Source organism: Siphateles boraxobius, unplaced genomic scaffold (genome assembly GCF_051911475.1).
Source record: "Siphateles boraxobius isolate OS27281-9 unplaced genomic scaffold, OSU_SipBor_1 22, whole genome shotgun sequence".
In the NCBI taxonomy this organism is placed as follows: Eukaryota; Metazoa; Chordata; class Actinopteri; order Cypriniformes; family Leuciscidae; genus Siphateles; species Siphateles boraxobius.
Window position 1 is genome coordinate 38,443,631 of NW_027508833.1, and position 21,082 is coordinate 38,464,712.

Here is a 21,082-nt window from a genome sequence, read left to right on the forward strand (position 1 = left end):
TGATTTTATATTGCTCGATAATCATTTGATAAGACACAAATCAGTACAAAATCTTTCAGTGCACGTCATTCAGTTATTGAGATTTAATTAAATAATATTACAAAATAGTAAAAAGTTCGCTACAGTCTAATTATATAATTTGCATTAACAATACTAACATTTATTAAGAACAAAATAAGCGTATTTAATGGTCAGCAACACGCACGCCACAGACTGACTGTAGTGAATGCTGCTTCTGCTTGCAGACAGTAGACAATGATGTGAGTGTCATTTCCCATGTCATTTCCTGTTTTATGTGCTGTGTGATTTTTAAGTTGATCAAATGACTTCTCAGTTGATCTGCATATAAGTGTTTTCTGTTTGGTGTCCATTCTTCAAGCACTTCTGTCTCTAGGTGAATTTTACCGGCATTTCTGATACACTGCACAAATATTTTTGTTGTTTCAACTTGTTTGTGCTGCCTTAAAATTGTACGTTTTGTCATCTTAAAATGTGAAGTTGCACTAAGTGACAACTTGGGTATTTGAGTTGACTCAAAATCTTAAGGCAGCACAAACACTTACTTTTTAAAGTTGAAACAACATTTTTTTAACAGTATGTTTGTTTATGTATGATATATCACATACTGCCGATCGATTAAACAAATTAACTAGATGAATCACCCATTGTTTCTGTGATTAATGGCGATTAAAACAGTTTTTATTATACGTTTTAAATATACATTTTTATAATGTAATCATTTCACAGTTCATCTCTAAATGAATGTAGAAACAACATAAATGCTTAATGGCATCTTTTTATGAATGAAGGCCAGTATCACTGATACTAATACAGCTACTAATGTCTCGATGAAAATTATTTTAAAATTTATTTTAAACATTAATTATAGCCATAGAACATTACAGTCTAACTGAAAGCTATCAGTTAAAAAAAATCAACACCATTTATTAGGCTTCAAAAATATAAAACTTTTAATTTAAGTGAATTTAAAACAATCCTCACATAAACCCAAATGTCATTTACCTGTCTTGTGAAATACACAGAAATTGAATAAAGTTATCAAGCAGTCGGCACTGCATGAATTAAAATACTTAAATACTTCAAAGACTTAAAATAGAGGTCTTTCAAATATATTTTAGTATAATTATTTTTAGGGAAATAATCAGAATTAAACCATTTCAATACCTATTTTTATTTTTTTACAGCTGCGATATTGTTTTAAAGTCAATTCCACTACACCAAAAAGTCATGCTTGAATATGAGATATGACATGACATGACAAAAAAAATCTACAATATATATATATATACTAGTTAATAAATAGTATAGATGTAATTTTGTTTTTATTATGCGTCATTAGCCTACTAATCAAGTTGTAGTTGTAGTAGTCAAGCTGTCAAAAATGTGAAAATATGATTCAATTCCTATCATATGATTCTACACTCAGAAATAAAGGTACAAAAGCTGCCACTGTGGCGGTACCTTTTCAAAAGATACACCTTTGTACCTAAAGAGTGCAAATTAGTCCCTTAAAGGTACATATTGGTACCAAAAGTGTACATATTTAGTACCTAAATGCTACATATTAGAACCCTTTTGAAGGGTACTGTCCCAGTGACAGCTTTTGTACCTTTTTTTCTGAGAGCCACAGTCACATCCATGGAAGGAAACAACGGTTATATTATTTGTGGACCGTGTTTGGCTGTAATTAAGTCCGTAATAAAGAGAACACAAGAAAAGACAGAGCTTGATCAGGCCACACGCCTTAATTGATTTCTTCTGTTTCTCTAGCAGTTTCCTGCTGTGCTAACGCAAGAGCCCTGGGAGAAGGCCAGCTGGGGCTCTGCCGAGAGCGAGGAAGATCGAGAGACACAGTTCATGAATCCCGAGGCCTTCCACTGCATGTTAGAGGTGTTTAGTCCTTGGTATGGACAGATGCAGAAAATTAACAGTACTACAACTTAATAACACATCATTACATCACGATAACCGCTTAATGATCGCTTGGTGTGGTAATTTGATTGCTTCAATTTGAAGTCAGGCCCCAAAAACACACACATCTACTAATAAATACGTAGGCACTCACACAAATCAGCAGCAGGGACTTGCTTTGTTGTGAGTCTCCACAGAGGGTAAGTTGAAACCTGCCATTGGCTGAGGCCGGTCATGTGATTGCAGATTACACCTCGAGGCAGAGCTCAGTTTGTAAGGTTTTCATATGGTGTAAATCAGCTGCTCACCACAGCATTCCTCTCTGCCTTCACTAACAACAACCACCAAACATGAGGTGCCTTACCATTCCCTGCCAAAACCAGCGCTCACGAAATCCCACTCAGCACCCCCTGAATCCTCTCCACCAAAACGACATTATTAACACGTGTCAAGCCTCGTTTAAATCAGTCAGGAGTGTTTATGATCACATATGTTTTGCTAATCAATTTATGATCATCTTCATTTTTATTTGCTTATATTGTGGGGGCACAAAAATAGTGGGCGACGACGGCCCTGTTTACTCACGACCTATTTTTGTATGTTGCATCTGTGCACCAGTGTGAGTTTACATTCTTTGAGCAGAGAATTGAAAGAAGTAATCTGGTTGAATTTTGTTAACGAAATTTATTTAATCTGATTATTTAGATTATTTAATGACCAGTTTATGTGCCACCCACAACGCCTTTCTGAAAAGCAGTGTTCCACTTTCCTTTAGACCAAACTTAGAAGAGGCTAAATCTTTGTAGTTGTGTATGCTTGGAAAGTATAATTATAAACTGGCTTTTGAGACTTTGAGCTTATTCCAAGGCTAGTGAACAAATAAATAAAACAGGACCTCAGTTTATAAAAATCTGGTTAAGTAACTGTCAACCAATGTTTAGACTACTTGCTCAGAACTTAAACAGACATAGAAACTACCACATTTCTTTATTATGTACCAGAAGGTGCTTCAGACAGAAAGACAGCTTTTGGTAGTCCTTCAAAACATCTCCCTTAGCTCCACAAGATGACCATTCGGCTTTGCACACTTGACATATCAACCCAGAGCCATTTTTAAGCCTGGTTTAATGAAATCCTGGTTGTCTTGTTCCATGTGTCACACTGTACATCTTAAAGGGATAGTTCACCCAAAAATGAAAAAGGTATTTTGTAAAATGTTGATAATCAAACAATAGAAAAAAAACGATTGAAGTCAATGGGGTGACCGTGATTTCTTCATACAACATGTTCCTGGATCAACATCTCTGTTGACACCGAAACAACATTTCCAATCAACCAATCAGATTTGAGGGACAAGTTTAGAGTTTATGCCAAGTTTAGGTTTACGACCGGGGTTAAGTGCTTCTACATCAGTGTTATGTACCTATAATTTCCCTCTGATTTTAGGGATAACTAATGGGTAGGGTCAGGTTTAGGGTTAGGACTATATTTTCGGATGAGCATGTTGTTCTAGGATCAACAAAATATGTTGATATTTTACTTGGCAAAGTCACTGGTTACGATGGCTACCATCAACAGTGGTTACCAACATTTTTCTAAATATCTTTTTTTTGTGTTCAACAGAAGAATGAAACTCACACTGGTTTGGAACAACATGTTGGTGAGTAAATAATCACAAAATTGTAATTTTTGGGTGAACTATTCCTTTAAAAGCGGTTAAAAGAAGTTCTAACCCCTACAATTGCAAATGTAAAATGTTATCCAGGGTTAAAAGTGGCTTCAGCCCAGGTTTAATAAAAAATACAGTAACCCACAGTTAAGCTTAATGTGAAAAGTAAAGTTAATTATGTGATTTATTCAGGTTGAATTAGACTTAGACCTGCATGAATTTTCGCGGCATGCTGTTGACCAGCAAAACTTGGATGGTGAAGCTGATTGACTAAGGAAGTCTTGATGAGATTTTTAATGGCCTATGGGGAGACCAGCATCCAAAACACAACATATTTTGGCGACCAAATATCCTGATCTTTTCAGCAGTGAGTATATCCAAATCCATCTCCATTTTACAATCCCCAGCTCCATCCGAAATCACATACTGTCTGAGTAGGTAGCTACATTTGAATAAAAATGATTATATTCTATCTATGTATGAATGAAATCCGGACATTGTATATTCACCATGTCACCACTGTCATGTGACTTACGGCGTAAGTTTTTTTTCACTTCCATTTCCAACCTCTTTCCTGTGGCCTCATGGGATAGTAAAGTGTCCATCAGATGCGCACTTCATGCCAGAACTAGTAGACTTTATGAACATATGAATTCGGACATACACAGAAAATTATATGATCAATAAGTTATGACAACAACATATGTTTTTACATTGCTTTAACTCATCAAAATAAGAACCAATTTTCAACCTTTGTTATGTTATACAAGATTCAGTCAGTTTAATGTAATTTAAGTTGAAATGACATCCAAATTGATTGTACTTAAAAATTTAAGGCAGACATTGTTTTGTTTTTTTACAGAATAGCTACTACTCTTTTCACACTCTATTTTTGACTACTTGTAGGGAACAAGGCATATTCAGACTGTCACTAACTATTGCTTGGCAGGTAAAACTGATTTTCTTTTTCCAGACAAAACCTCTGCATACCGAGGAAAGACAAGACAAACAATGACGAAGACAAGACAAAAAAATTAAATGCAACTGCAAAAAAAGAAAAGAAAAGTAAGAAAAAGTAGAAAAAGAATCATATCAGTCTTTGAATGGTCTCTTTTGACTCAGCCCAACAAACAGCAATTCCGAAACACTGTAGCTACTCACACCCTAGCAACTAGCCACACATAGCAACCATATAAGTGACCCATGACCCAGCCAAATCTCAGCATCAGAATATTATTGAGACACTGGGATGCGATCTTTGGACTCATAGCACCATACAGTGGCAAATCCAACATTTTGAAGGCGCCAGTTACTCAAACATGATCCACAGAGAGGAATTCCTTTCCTTGTTCTATTATAGGCAACTCGTTTAAATCTTCATTTGAAACTTAGTCTGAGAGCAACAGTTGTTTATTTGTTTCATTTCGCCTCTAGCGGGTCCAAAGTAGTACAGCAGCAATGGTTTTGGTCATTTGAAGTAGGCGGGGAAACGCGAGTGATGCTGCCCGACCGTGCAGACCCCTTCCCCTCCCCTCTCGCGCTGCTCTCCAGCCCCGTGGCCCGAGCCTCTGCTCCTGCGTAAGGATCCCGCTTTGTTGAGAAGGTGTTTCTAAACACGCGGGTGATTGTGAACGAGATCCCTCACACCGCCCCGTGGAACGCGGCTTCGTAAAAAATATGTGCACTGTCTCTTTAAGATCCCTTCACTAGTCCGCTTCGTATTGATCAATCCACCATTTTCCAGCGCACAGCACTCAGCGGCGGCGGCGGAGAGAGAAAGCCCTACCTGGAGACGCCAGGCAGGACCGGGGGCAGTCATGGCAGCCAACATGTACCGGGTCGGAGGTAAGAGATCATGCTGGGTAAAAAATGTCGTGCCCTTTTGTGTGTGTCGCTCTCGTTCATGCTTTTTCGTAACAGGGCTTAGCAGTTTTAGGTTTGTCCTTCCTCTTTTATTTTTTAAAGTACTGTAGGACTACAGTGAGAGGATGATGATGGTGATTGCGAGCAGCGAGATGAAGAGGAACACTCTCGTTTCGGGACCCCGAGAATGTTTTTACTACTAACTGGCGCTACATGTATTGCCGTTAGCATGATGTAGCGCGTGCGGGTGTCATTGAGTGTTAGTAACAAGAGGGTAACTCTTAAATGTACACAGAAGAGAAGCGTTTGATTTTTTTTTTAAGTTAAAGTTTGAGCTGCACGCCCCACTTAAGACACTCTGACCGGTCAGAAACACTCCTAATTGTAATGGGAGAGGACGGTACAGTGTCAAATCTTTGCCTTATAATTTACTTTTTATAGATATTGAATGTAATGGAGAAAGTTTTTGCACATACACTTTAAGCCAGTAGATTGAGTCCAGTGACTTAAGTGCTCATGGAGAAGCTGTGTAGATATAAAGTATGGAATGCTATGTGTCAAAGAATTAACTTAATGGAGATGTATATTGGCATACCCAAATTGGTCTGTTTTAATAAAGAAAGATGCCGCCAAAAATGCACTGCTGCCTTTTTAATATATATACATTTAACACATTTAAAAGAGGTTCACAAATATCTCTAATTAACTCAATTATCTATTGTGGCTGAAGCTCAAATATCAATTTAAAGGAACAGTAAATAGTTGAAAACTCTGCCATTTACTGACCCGCCTCATGATGTTTCAAATATATATGACTTTGTTTCTTCCGCAGAACACAAAAGGAGATGTTAGGCAGAATGACAGCCTCAGTCACCATTCACTTTCATTTGTTTTTCCATACACTGAAAGTGAATGGTGACTGAGGCTGTCATTGAGTCATATAGATTTGAAACAACATGAGACGGGAGTAAATGATGCCAAAAGTTACATTTTTGATAATTTATCCCTTCCAGTGATTGCATTTGTATGTACCGGATTCCCTGTTGGTATCAGTTATCCATTAGGATCCTGGCTATGCTGATTTAGGGAGAATGAATGTGTGCTTGTAGCGTCCATAGTGTAATTATGGGTGTAATGAGAGTATTTGGCTTGGGAAGTTTACTCTTAAGGCAGGGGGCTGATCTTTCATCAGGTGCGTTACAAGTGAATTTACACATTCTTGTTAAACTTGCAAACATCCAATCAGGAGTCGTCTTCTTTTCTCTCTAGATGTTTCTAGTGTTTAAACATGTTTCTAATATATGAAGTATACAGAATTCAGATTTTCTGTGTTTATAGAGTACCTGGATTATCTACTATATTTGTGAAAAGGAGCAGTATGCTTGATTTGCTGTGTCTCAAATGAGCTGTAGTAATATCTGTCACAGTTTTTTATCAACTTTTAAAGGGGTAGTTTACCCACAGATGGAAATTCTGTAATTGTTTACTCACCCTAATGGTGTTCCAAACCCATTAGACTTTCATTCATCTGCTGAAGACAAATTAAAATGTATTTAATATTCTCTCATAATTTTGGCTGTTGAAAGTACAACCAAAAGTTTCACACTTCAAAATGTTCATAAAGACATTGTAAAACTAATTCATATGAATCAAGTGGTTTAATCCAAGTCTTCGGAAGAGACACGATCACTTTATAAGATGAACGTATTTAATTTAGGCTTTTATTCATGCATAAATATTGATCAATGCACATGCATAGAGCACATCAAATCTGGTAAACACAAAAGCTCATCTGTACTCGCTTGAAGTGCAAGATCAAAATCGTTTTGAACGACATGAGGGCGAGTAAACAACAATTTTCATTTTTGACTGAACTATTATTTTAAGAAGTTTTTATCTATCTCAAGTTTTAATTTTGACATTTTGTATTCATGTGACAAAGTAAGCCTACCACTTTTTGAAAGGGTTGAATAATGCATACGGTTTTCACATAGTATTTAGACAAAAATAGGCTGTATTGATCTGTAATACTCAGTATACAGTTAGCAGATTCTGAACAGTCGCTGTTCTCACTGGATGTCCTGTACGGAGATAAATCACAGGTTTGTGAATGCGTTCGTTCAGCACTTTAAGATCATTGCAAAAATATCTGTTACACGCTCCTCCCAGTGTTTGCAACATCTTTGGCTGCTGATACTGAAAATGGCCCCAGGCGCTTCATCCAGCAGAAAGTCTCCAAGGGCCTCCATACCGCTGGCTACTGCATCACCTGATACGACTGATCGACGACATCTGCACTCTCTCCATTTCTCGTTTTCTCTCATCGGTCTAGTGGACCAAACAAAGAACATTGGCCAACCTCAGACTGGAGTGAAGCCAGTTTTGCAAAATTTTACACCTCCATGTTCAGACCTCTGCTGTGCACCCTATACGCAGTGCAGCCGTACTTATTGCTGAAATGTGCCATTACTGTCATTTGGATCTCATTAAAGCAACCCCAGATACATTCTTTGTTAATCTCCTGATAGCTCCAATACAATCACCGTTTTCCTTTGAGTGGATTTTGGGGTATTGAATTTGGAAGTGGAGCCATAATGGTTGAAACAATGTCCTGTGAGGGAGAAACAATGCTTCAGCGCTCTCTTCCTCCTTTGTCCTCCCTCACACTTGATGGAGAAGGTAGTCGGCCTGAATTCTCTCTCATTGAGCTAACGGCTTTTCTCTGGCTCTCTTTTCTTCTCCCAGAAGGGAGGCTTCTCCTAGACTCCAGCGTAGAATAAATGTGCCAAGAAAATCAAAGGGAAAAAAATTCAAAACAGACCGCCATGAACAGCCAGAGAAATGATGGAAATTGAATGAATCGCATTGCGATTGGTGGCGTTGAACTTTGCTTTCTTCGGGATGGGTCAGGTTTGAGTTGGGAGCCATGAATTAGAAACGTAAGCCAATGGATGCAGTGAGCAGAGATATATGGTGTTTTGGAAGCGTATCTCTAATATGTGACCCTGGATCACAAAACCAGTCACAAGTAGCACGGGTATATTTGTGGCAATAGCCAACAATACATTGTATGGGTCAAAATTATCGATTTTTCTTTTATGCCAAAAATCATTAGGATATTAAGTAAAGATCATCTTCCATGAAGATATTTTGTAAATTTCTTAACGTAAATATATAAAACATTTATTTTTGTGAGTGAATAGAGCATAATCGCTAACATAAATGGACAACTTTAAAGGCGATTTTCTCAATGTCTCAATGTTTTTATTTTTTCGCAACCTCAGATTCCAGATTTTCAAATAGTTGTATCTCAGTCAAATATTGTCCTATCCTAACAAACCATACATCAATGGAAAGCTTATTTATTAAACTTCCAGGTGATGCATGATCCCAATTTCAAATTAACCCATGTGACTTGTTTTGTGGTCCGTATGGTGCTATGTCTGGTCTGTGCGGGTGTTTGCCCTGCAGTTGGTCTTGAGAGCAATTGATGTATGATGCCACAAAGCAAGCAAATTTCATACTTTTCTGTCTGAGACAACAATAGCCGTAGCCTATTTCGTGGTACATTTTGAAAAGGCATTTTGTTCTACATCCACCTTGGGGAAAATGCAGTTGCTTTAATATTTTGTTTGTGCTGAAGTGAGCCTAGTAGAGTCTGTAAATCACTGGCCAGGAATCTGTGCCTGCAGAACTTTGCATAAGGGTCAATGACGTGACACTCCTTGTGATGGCATTTCTGGTAATTTATAAATAAATATCAGAAAAATGCAATTAATTATTGCATTTACTTGAATACACCGTTTCTATGATGTTCATGTTCAATTTAATATTAATTTTGAGTGTCCCTATTATGCTTTTTTTTTTTTTAAATATTACCTTTCATGCACTGTGTAATATAGCTGCTTGTGAATTTAAAACCTCTGCAAAGTTTTAAAGATCGAAGTGCATGGCAAATAAAGTTATTGTCTCCAATAAGAAAGAATAGATTCTAAACTGCCAAAATGAGTTTTCAGCAATTCCTGTCTCACTCCCTGTTACATACATGCGTAATAATGTAACACATTTGCATAATGCCAGCCTATGGTCTTCATTGGCTGCCCTGAACAACGTCTACTTTGTATACTGTAATCGCAGCTGAGGTCTGGAAGAGTTTGGTTCCTGTTGTTGACATATTGAGAAAATGCTATTTACTGCACTGCAAATTCACTTCGCATGCACTTCAACAGGACTTGCACTGGAATTGATACAGAAAAACAGACGGCATCGTTCATCTCTTCGAAACACTGATCAAACGCTGATGAAACCTCCGGAGCTGAAATTCAGATTTTTTTTTCTTTCTCGGTAGATCAATCACAACTGACTGGGTCGTCTGACCAATCAGAGCAGAGTAGGCTCATGGAAAGGAGGGGTTCAGACTTTGCGAAATTAGGCAAGGCAAGTTATATAGCACATTTCATACACAATGGTAATTCAAAGTGCTTTACATAGAAGAAATTAAAATAATCAAAAGAAATCAGAATAATTAAAACGGTTTAGAATAAAAGATAAAATACAGAAATAATCAAAAGAAATCAGAATAATTAAAACATAAAATAAAATACAGGAAGAACAGTGGCACAGTGCTCATTCAGTAAATGCACAGTTAAACAGATATGTTTTGAGTCTGGATTTGAATGTGACTACTGTAGGAGCACATCTGATCTCTTCTGGAAGCTGGTTCCAGCTGCGGCTGGCATAATAGCTAAAAGCAGACTCGCATGCTTAGAGTGAACCCTTGGTATTTCTAGCCGATGTGATCCTAATGATCTGAGTGATCTGTTGGGTTTATATTCAGTGAGCATATCTGCAATGTATTGAGGTCCTAGGCCATTGAATGATTTATATACCAGTAATAATACTTTAAAATCAATCCTAAATGTAACTGGCAGGCAGTGTAAAGACCTGAGGACTGGTGTGATGTGTTCATATTTTCTGGTTCTGTTTTAGGTGATGTGCTATGTATATTATGAAATTTCTTTTTCCTTTTATTGATGACCTTGGTTGGATGCATGTAAACCTGTTGTAGGAGACTTCTAAAACAAAATTAGGAACCTTTAAAATCGCATAGGTGCACTTTAATATTGCCTGACAAATCAAAGTCATGTGGCCCAACCAACACGCAGAAAAATAAAACAGGAAGTGATATCATAGGCTCTTAAAATATAAGGTAATATACAAAATCAGTCTTATGGGTGTTTGTGGAGTCTGGATTTCCTACAGGTTGTAAAATGTCATATGGTTTTGACTTCCCCAAAAATCTAATGTTTATGAATTATTAATCCATTTATAATTTATTATTATTATGATGTGTAAATGTTTACATTCACTTGTATTCAAGGTGTAAGGAAAGTATGTTATTTTTTACTTGATGGTTACACCACATGACAACATTTTAGAATGATTCTTTAATGATTGATTTAAAAAAGAAAATCTATTAAACCAACATTAATTCAAGGATCACATTTGTAAGAATGTGGCACATTTTAAACTACTTTCCTCTTCTTTATAGTGGGGACTTATCAATGACCCTTAAAGCTCAAAAGATTTCAGTAGAATTAGACATGCTCGTCATCCAAAAGGTTCGACTCATAACTGATGCTAATTGCTAATTTGACTGTATATTGATGATCCATTACCTTAGAATCACAGCAGAAGATAGAGAGAAAAAAGTTCCCATATTCTTCCATTTGGTCATTTGGTATTCTATCTAGAGTATACAAAGCAAGACAACAGGGATTGTAGTTCTGTAATATTTAAATACAGGTAATGATGGCATTACAGAAAGTGCAAATTGTCTTTGCCGAGCAAAGCATCAGCCCAGGCTGTTCTGAGTCCTGAGGCATCTCCACAGGAGCAGTTATCTCTCTAGTACAGTTGTGTGATTGACAGTTAAACAGCTAAATTATAATTTATTCAATAGTTCCTCAGCTGGCAGAGACTCTTTAATGAGATGGGTCGAATGGCGTTGTTTCTGAGAAGATGCTCAGAGGATTAGCTAACTGGTTTCTGCCATTACTTTTGCAGTAGCTTTATTTTATGATAAAGTGTTTAAATCGTATTGATTTGTAAAAATTGATTTGACCCATGATCCATTAGCACTAAAAATGCCTGCAAGCAGATGCTGTATTCTTAGCGAACTTATTCTGGTGTTTTTAATTCATTGCTCATTATGTTTATTTTGCCCTGCCTGTTTGCACCCGTGTCTTACTCCATGACCTTACTAAGCTCAATCCTAATGACTGTGATGACAAACAATACATTTTAGCTCTCTATTTTTGACTCATTGCACTGGTATGTTCAATTAAAAGTGTGATATCTAATTGTTCCAAATCATGCCAGTCAAAATTGGTCCCATTTACTTTCTACTGCATATTCCTAAACGTATTGTGGATGATTCATCAGTGCATGTTATTCCAATAAAATAAAATACTCCTGTGCTTTCCATTTTGGTCATTGTCAGACATTTTTTGGTTTTTGTTTTGTTAACCAATTTCCAAATAGCTATTAGGCTATTATTAGGAAATTAGTTTGTAATTTAAAGGGGTGGTATAATGCCCCTTTTTACAATATGTAAAGTAAGTCTCTGTTGTCCCCAGAGTGTGTATGTGAAGTCTTAGCTCAAAATACCCCACAGTGTTAAAATGAATAATCAGTAAAGGTCAGTAAAAACGCGTTGTTTAGTGTGTGTCCCTTTAAATGCAAATGAGCTGCTGCTCCCGGCACAGAGGGCGGAGCTTCAAGAGCTCGTGTTAGCAGTTCCTATACGCTGATTTCACGCAGCCGCCATTTTGAAATCGAAAGCGAGGCTCCGGTGGGAAGAACCCCGGAAGTACAGATAGACAACAATGCCTTGGACTACCAACCTGAAGCTGCTGCCGCGATTTACACTATTGGATGTTAATATCCAATATAGGATATGTATATAGTTCGTTCCTGCTTCTTTTTTTACGTTCTGAATTGTATATAAAAAAATTAGTTTATTTATAAATGAATTTCACTGTATATAGTCTAAAGTATGAAAGAAATGTATGTACATTTTTAGAATAACTAATTTCTACATTAGACGCAACAATACGCCATCGCATTCGCAACTCTCCTATGATTAAAAGCGGCACTTCCGGTATTCTTCCCCCCGGAGCAATTTCAAAATGGCGGCTGCGTGAAATCAGCGTATTACCTCAGGCAGACACGCACTAAAAATGTCAGAAACTGTTCTGCCTTTTATGTTTAAACTGGAGTCAGACAAAGATGGAGAGACTCAAGAAGAAGTGACAACATGTAGAATGCAACAGAACGTTTCTGAATGGTTAGTGGATGAATTTATGTCGCTGATATGGAGTTAACTATTTTCAATTAGCATATTCTGTCATGATAATCTATAAAATCGTTCATGTGGGAACTGTTGTAAGATGCCTACAGAGTGACATGCTATTGCATTTGTGTTATGTACTGTATTGCATGTGAAAAGACGGATGCGACAGCTTGAGCAGACTCACGAAATGTGCTCTACTACAACAACTCTTACTCTTCTCAACATGGACTGCGTTTTCCCGGGGGCGGGAGTTATGTACATTTTAGGGTTAGTGTCGTGTAGTCCTTAAAAAAAACGATTTCTTTAAAAGCAAATATCTTCCTTTGCTTTGAACTTTGAGCGTTGTAACTTTGCAGATGTTGTTTATGCTCAAACAGCAACATTACACACCAACTAAAGTAAGAAAAGTGAAATCATAATCAACAGACCCTTTAATCCCAGAGTTGCACTTTATTTTAAGGTGACATAGTTATATTGTACTTACTCAAATAAGTACAAAGTAATGTTAATTAACTACATGTACTTACTAGAGTTACGGTTAGGGTTCGGTTTAGTTACTTGTAATTATGCATAATTTACTGTTATTACTATAGTAAGTACATGATGTATAGCGTCTTACAACAGTTAATATAGTAATAAGTACATGCATAATTTACTGTTATTACTATAGTAAGTACATGTAGTAATGTTTAACTATGTCACATTAAAATAAAGTGTTGCCAATCCCAGTAAAAGTAATAAAGGCTATATCAATATTGGCAAATAATGATCAATTTCAGATTCAGTTTCAAATGATTAATAAGCCTTGGATCTCCACATTGAAACATTGGGATACTTGAAATGCTCACAGTTGAACTTGACCTTCCAACTTGATGTTCGAGTCAAAAAGTACTCCTCAAATTGATGCCGTCTGTGTTTCACGTCCATTCATGTCCGGTTTTATTGTGGAGTTGAAGACCCGTTTTTACAATCCAACAAATGACCTATGAATTAAATAAAGTATCAAAATCAAGCATTTTATTTCTCTTTGAATATCCCTATTCAGTGAAAGTGAATGGTAGAGAATGAATGCCATTTGATGTTGTCTAAACATCAAATATTAGATTTTTCTTTGTCACTTCATGCTGCTTTTTTAGTTTTAGTGTGGACAGAAAAATGACGCTACTGAATGCTTGTCACATAGTGGACATTGTGTCAGGATCTTTGTGTAAATGAAGGAGGCACAATTACAGACCCTGCAATTTCACACACAACGCCTCGTTCTCTTTCATTTAGAATAGTCTTGTCTGAAAGACCACAGAGACATAAACCGAAACATCACTACAGAAATCTATAGCTAAAAATTATGTAATTATATAATTTGAGAATAAAATAAAGAGTATGATTACAAAATAGAAAGTGTATAAATAAAGACTATAGTTCAGAAGTGTGGGTCAGTAAAATTCTTTTTGAAAGAAGAAATACCTTTATTCTTCAAGGATGGATTAAATTAGTCAAATGTGAGAGGACATGCATTCATAGTGTTACTAAATATTTGAAATAAATGCTGTTCTTTTAAACTTTCTATTCATCAAAGAATCCTGAAAAAATGTATCACATTTTCCACAAGAAAGCAGCACAACTATTTTTAACATTGATGATAATAAGACATGTATCTTGAGGACCAAATCATCATATTAGAATGATTTCTGAAGGAGCATGTGACACTGAAGACTGGAGTAATGATGTAGAAAATTCAGATTTTGCCATCACTGGAATAAATAACATTTTAAATCAAAAAAGTTATTTAAAATATTAATGTTTCTAATTTTTATGATCAATACATGCAGCCTTGATGAGCATAAGAGACTTCTTTCAAAAACATTAAAAAAACCTCCAAACATCAGCCTTAAAGGGACAATGAAGTTTTTAAAGTATTTTATTATCTAAAATCAATATTTTTATTCATAAATATGTCCTCAATGGTGTACAAATAACTCTGCCAATGATCTGACTTATCCTCATAAACGAAGAATTTATTATCTTTATATACATGTGACGGGTAGGTCCACGGAGGCTTCCGCCATCTTGAAAATCTATAATAGCAGAGAGGGTCAAATAGTACTAGGCCAACGTGTTTCCACAACACGTTTTCGTTCAGAGCCAGCGTCACGTGACTGAAAGCAGCAGAAACGGAGGAGCAGAGCAGCGAGAGGCGCTTCACGGCCCCGGCAAGTTTTTCACAGTTAGTAATTCATACTGTAAAATTCGCTTGTTTATTGTGTCAAGTTGCAGTTTGTTTGAAATAACAAACCTGTTCACCCGAAGAAAAACTTGACGAAGTGCTATTAGAAGACATCCTGTCATAGCTTTTTGGTACATAACAGCTACCGTAGATGCAACACGCATTTGAAAAAGCGAGGCGCTGGAGAGCACAATTCATTTGAATGCAAAATACAATTTCACCGCTATATGGGAGAAATTCCTACACAATGTCCCTTTAACGCGTTAGTTCACCCAAAAAGGAAAATTCTGTCATCATTTACCCGCCTTCATGTCGTTCCAAACCTGTAAGACTTTCATTCATCATCGGAACACAAATTAAAATATTTTTGATGAAATCTTAGAGCTTCTCAGGTTTATAGTTCCTGGTTTGATACAAGCGGGTTTACCTTAAGTGTCTGGTGCGTTCCGGCGCACCGCTGGTTTTTAGGTCGTAAGACACGCACTTGTTTCCGTATTGTTGGAGAAGGTGTTGTATAACTCGAATCCCTAAGCTGGAGGCAGAGAGCAAGAATAACCTAAGATCTGCACTAATGCTCTGAGTATGTGTTTGGCGCATAGCTTGAATTAACTGGCATTGCCATAGTAACGGATGTCTCGTGGGTCGGGGTCTGATTGTCCTAAGTCAGGGGATTAAATGGCCTCTGTGCAGACTGGGGTCTCCTGCAGCGGCTGGGTCACGGAGACCTCTTCTTCTGAGTTGAGCTACACTTCCTGAAGTCCAGCCTGATTGCATGTGAGCGTGTCGATTTGATGAAGTCGAGAAGTTTATATATTTTACAAAATGTGCATGTCCTTTAAACTTTTTTTTTTATCTTTTAAGTATCTCTTTTCTAAACGTTTGCTTGCTCGTTGCGTCTCTCACTCTTTGTCTGTCTCTCTTCACTCAACTTCACTCCCTGCACTTAAGTCTCTCCCTCACTCTCTTTCTGTCTGTCTTTCCTTCACCCTCAGTCTCAGTAAGGCTCGGCAACATGCAATGCATTGGATCACAGGAAATTTGACTGCACTGTGATGTCACAGGCTGTGTCGCTTGCTGATTGGTGGGGGGATGTGGGCACAGCATTCGCTGTGGGCACAGGCAGGCAGAGATGGCAGGAGGGTTGTCAGAAGCTGAGAGAGACAGCAGTGGTGCATCCAGGTCTTCGTTCTCCTCCTGGTTGTGTGTGAGGCTCTGACTCCATGTCGTGTTTTGCTCTGGCCTGGGAGGCCTCTGGTAGAACTTGTACTCATTAAATAAGCAGCAAAGAGGTGCGGCCCTAGGCTTACACATACACACTGATAGATGCAGCCAAACGCACTTGGCTGAATGAGTCTCAGATGGAGTGGAAGATTCATGACTGTGTATGTCAGGGATTCGCAACCTCTTTTGATCCACAATCAATGTTTTTAGGTTCGCCTGTAGTCAATAATTGTATCCCTTAAAACTTAACTTGGATCACCAAAATGGCAAATTTAAACGTTTTTTTTTCCAGCGAAAGAAAATGTATTCATGCCTTAAAATAGCTTAAATGTAACTCTATACCCTTTCTTCATTTATTATATGCGGAACCATGAATATGCAAATGAGCCCCGCCTCCACTCACTCACAGAAGCTCGTCTACAAGTCAATGCATCAGAATGGTAATGCGCTTAATGTATTGCTCTCTACAATGTCGGACTCTAACGGTAATTAATATGATTAGCCTTTGGCTTGTCTATGTTATCAAACCGCTAATAATGTGTTGCTAATGTTACATGAACCGTGTTCCCGTTCACCATCTCAGAGTCAGGCAAATGCCTTTCTAACAATCAGCATCCTTAGAAACGTTTTGAGCAACTTAGATCGTCAGTGGAGAAAGGCATGCAGTTCATCATAACATCCCGCTAATTTGCTAAATGTTTCCGATTCTTAATATCAATAGGAAAATATAGCGAGAGATAACCTGAGACTCCCCTGCTTCACAGTTAATGATATGCTAAAGCTGTTGACGTGATTGGTTACTGGGTAGTTTGGGATGTAAGAAACGATGGCGATTTCAAATCACTTTTTTTTTTTCCACTGCAGTTTTAAGGAGAAAATACTCATCAATGGTGTTGACATGAATTTCCACATGGTTTGTCTTAAAGCATAATAAAAACACCACATATACATATTAACAACATTAAAAACCACAAGGGGTCTTTAAGCTGTACACTTTAGGCAGCAAATGAGATTCGTAAGATTAACAACTCATTTTATTATTCAATCCATTTTATTTATAAATTTCAATTTTTTTTTAAAGATGCAAAAAACAAGCACTCTCAGTTTTGCTGTACTACGCTTAGCTGTTTTGAATGCAAGAATGTGTCCCGTCCCCGTTGTAAGTTGAAAGTGTGTGCAATGCATCTCATCTTCACTGTTGCCAAGGACCCCAAATATGAAGGACCCATTTTTAATAGAGAAGTGCAAAAGCTGCAAATTTAATTTGATTGTGTATATATTTTGTTTCAATATGCTTTAAAAATCCTAAACAGTACATAGAAAATATCACATCTAACTCTCTGGTGTACTGTGTTTGTGTTCGTTTATTTTCAGTTGTAGTAGACCACTGTGTATACTGTAACATCTGTCTGAAAGTCTGAGTAAAGTGCTACTGACCAGCCAGCATACACTTCTTGGTGGAGGAAAAAACAACAAACAGGAGCATACAGGAACCTCCCAGTTTTTCCAAGACAACATATTAGGTCATCAAGAACCAAAGTCACTTCCTGTCTCTTTATAGCCAATGGTGCCATAGACAGTTTTTCTTGAACAGGACATATGAAGAGTGTTCTCTCCAGGACTGACTGTATAAAGTGACCAGTGATAAAAGCTATCTATTACATTTAAATCTAAGCTTCATCCTAATCAGCTGTGACCACTATGAGTGGTTGCTTGGTGTCTTTTTTTTTTTTTTTGGCATTGAGCTGGGCAGTCCACACACCATAAAATGTGATTGGTCTAAAATCCTGCTCGACATAATACAACATTAGAGGTGCAGTAAGCGATTTTCTCTTTTTCATATAGAACATATACAATTTGAAAAAAATAAACCTTAAACTTGAAAGTTGTTTCTACACAGTTTTTTTTTTGTGTGTATTCTTTCAAAATCAAAGATTGTAATTATCAGTATTCCTGAAGTTTAGTTCCACTTGTTTTTTGTCGTTTAAATTCTCCGCAAATTCAACCATTTTGATGTACGAGTAAACCGACTTCTTTATGAAACAGGAAGTGTAGTTGTGTAGTCATGTAGTCAATGTGAAGTGTAGTCACATTGCTGTGTTACCAAACACTGAGTTTGCAAAGGTGTTTTTGCCAGACTTGGTGTTCTGGTCCCCCCACCCCCCGAAACCATGGGATTACTGTTGTTGCGTGTGTGTGTGTGTGTGTATTTATGCCGTCTGCCGTATGCGGGGTGTAATCTGCCAGAGGTCCTGGCACACACAGGGTTAAGACCAGGCACCCCACCAAGCCTGAGGCCTGCGGGGGACGTCCCGCAGAGCCGTAAGCCTCCACAGAGCCCACACGCCCTGGAGCAAGGCCAACAGCACATGCACAGAACACAAACACACACACATACATCAAAAAACAAGGGTTGACACAAGAAAGACTGAGAGAATCAGTAAGAGGGTCAATGACATAAAGGTGAAGCTATGATAAAGGAATTTTTTAGCATGTGCTAAGTTTTTATATTGCATATCATCTAAAAATGCGGTACCATTTTAAGAAAAGTTTTAATTTAATGAATTTAATTTTATTGACTGATGTTATTCGAGTAGAAAGTGTTTAGGCTACCTTATGCCCTGAAAACATGTGAATGTGCAGTTTTACTAAATATTTACAAGTAAAATTATTTTTTAATAAATATTGTTGTTTTACATGACATTATACTACCTGAACTAACCTTGCTTTGTATCAAAAGTTATAAAATGTTTTGTTCTTGACCTTGACCTTGTCATGAGAGTCCATGATATCATTTCCTGTTCTGTTTAGTTTTTATTTTCTGCATGTCAGGTGATTTCCATGATTTTGTTGGTCTTAAAGGGATAGTTCACCCAAAAATGAAAACAATTGTCATTATTTACTCGTCCTCATGTCGTTCCAAACCTGTAAGCTTTTCGTTCATCTTCGAAACACAAATGAAGATCTGTAAATTAAATCTTGAGAGATTTCTCTCCCTCCACTGACAGTTGATGAATGTTTATATGTGAATAAAAGCCTAAATTCAATCTGTTCATCATATAAAGCGATCGTATCTCTTCAGAAAATGTGGACTAAACCGCTCATATGGATTAGATTTACAAACACTTTATGAACTTTTTGAAGAGTCACAATGGTAGTTGACTGGACTCAATGGAGGAACAGAAATCTCTTAGATTTCATTAAAAATATTTTCATTTGTGTTTTGAAAATGAACAAAAGTCTTACGGGTTTGTAACAACGCGACATTAATTATACAAAGATTCATTATAAAATCAGGGCGGTTGTATCCCTGACACTTGTGGTTTGATGAATTTACATTTCAATAATTAATTATGAATAAATCACAAATTAAAAACATGCTGATTATAGAAGGGCTGTGTGTTTGAATTGCATTTTTTAATGTAGGTTCGAATTAATTAATTGATGTAGAGCAACAAAAAAAGCGTCATGTCTTGTTTGTGTTTAATGGCCTGTTTTGCCCGTGACAGTCCTGGTACTGGTATGTCGTTTGGTGCCAGTCAAAAGTGGGCACTGAAGGTTATGTATGAGGTTGAGTTACAAACGCCATAGCTTTTCACCTTGTCAACGCATTTGTTTTCAAGTGCTGTTGTTGGGGAACTCGCCAAACGCAGCAGCGCTCCTGTCATGTAGCCGACGGAGAATGCTGTGTTTAGTCTCTGAAACAGTCCGGTAAGCCTCAGCAGGTGTGTGTGTGTGTGAGCGTGACACGAGATGCTGCCTGGAGGTGTGTGAACACTAACGCTTGTTTCTTTCTCTCCTCACAGATTATGTTTATTTCGAAAACTCCTCCAGTAACCCACTCCTGATCAGGCGAATAGAGGAACTCAACAAGGTGAGTGACAAACGAATGTGTGTGTTGCTAAAAGCCGGTCGAACACCATGAGACCGAAGCTTGTCACCCTTTAAAGTCTGCAACAAAAAGTTGTTGGATTGTTGCCAAGTTGCAGCATTCTTCTAGTGAGTTGAAGTACTAAAATAACTAAAATACAAATAAATAAGCTAAATTGAAATAATGAAAAAAGCACAAGAAAATTGCTCAAATTCAAATTAAAACAGAAAATATACAATAAAAAGCAAATTCAAAATATGAAAAAAATACTATAATAGTAAAATAAGATTGGAAACCATATGATAGATTTATGTGAGAAGCATAACAAAATAATTCGCTTTCGCTGTTAGGTTTGGTGAGCAATTTCTAATTCAGGAAGACATCGTTCTTTTGAGTTGACTCTTTTTAAGCTACCCAGTCCTTTTAAATCTAAATCATAGGCCTAACCCTGAATGATTGATTCACTAATTGAACTAATTCAGTTCGTTAATTTACCGCACTAACTAAATCAGAGTCGGTGTCAAAAATTTTGATCTCACAAACCTATTGTAAGGTCTCGAAAGACCAATTTTATGGTTCTTTTCTGGTGCTTTTTGTCTTTTTTCAAAGCCTTGACAGCCCCAGTACTCATTCACTTTCATTGCATTTGTGTTAAAAAAAGAAGTAAATCATACAGGTTTGTAACAGCATGATGAGTAAATGATGAAAGAATTAAAAATCTTGGATGAACGATCTCTTCAAATATATGACAAGCTTCAGTTTTGCTGTGTGCGCTTGGAAAAAACCACACCTAAATGACTGACAAATCTCAAAGCTACAGTTTTCTGACTTTTGTTGTTGTTGTTGTTCTCACCGTGCTCACACTTTCAAGCCTTCTCCTCTAACATCATCACACTGCTCCCCCCTTCTGCCCTCCTCATCTTCTCTCCATCACGAGACCCTCTCAAA

At 37.2% G+C, this 21,082-nt stretch overlaps 1 protein-coding gene across 1 annotated transcript in view; it reads left to right on the forward strand.

Annotated features, from left to right (window-relative positions):
- Nucleotides 1-5,050: 5,050 nt before the first annotated feature.
- Nucleotides 5,051-21,082, forward strand: part of mta1 (metastasis associated 1) — a 49,436-nt gene continuing 33,404 nt past the window's right edge. Inside the window, exons 1-2 of the mRNA XM_077240105.1 lie at nt 5,051-5,446; nt 20,070-20,137. Coding sequence (XP_077096220.1) covers nt 5,419-5,446; nt 20,070-20,137 — 96 coding nt within the window. The 5' untranslated portion in view covers nt 5,051-5,418. The remainder of the gene's footprint in view (nt 5,447-20,069; nt 20,138-21,082) is intronic.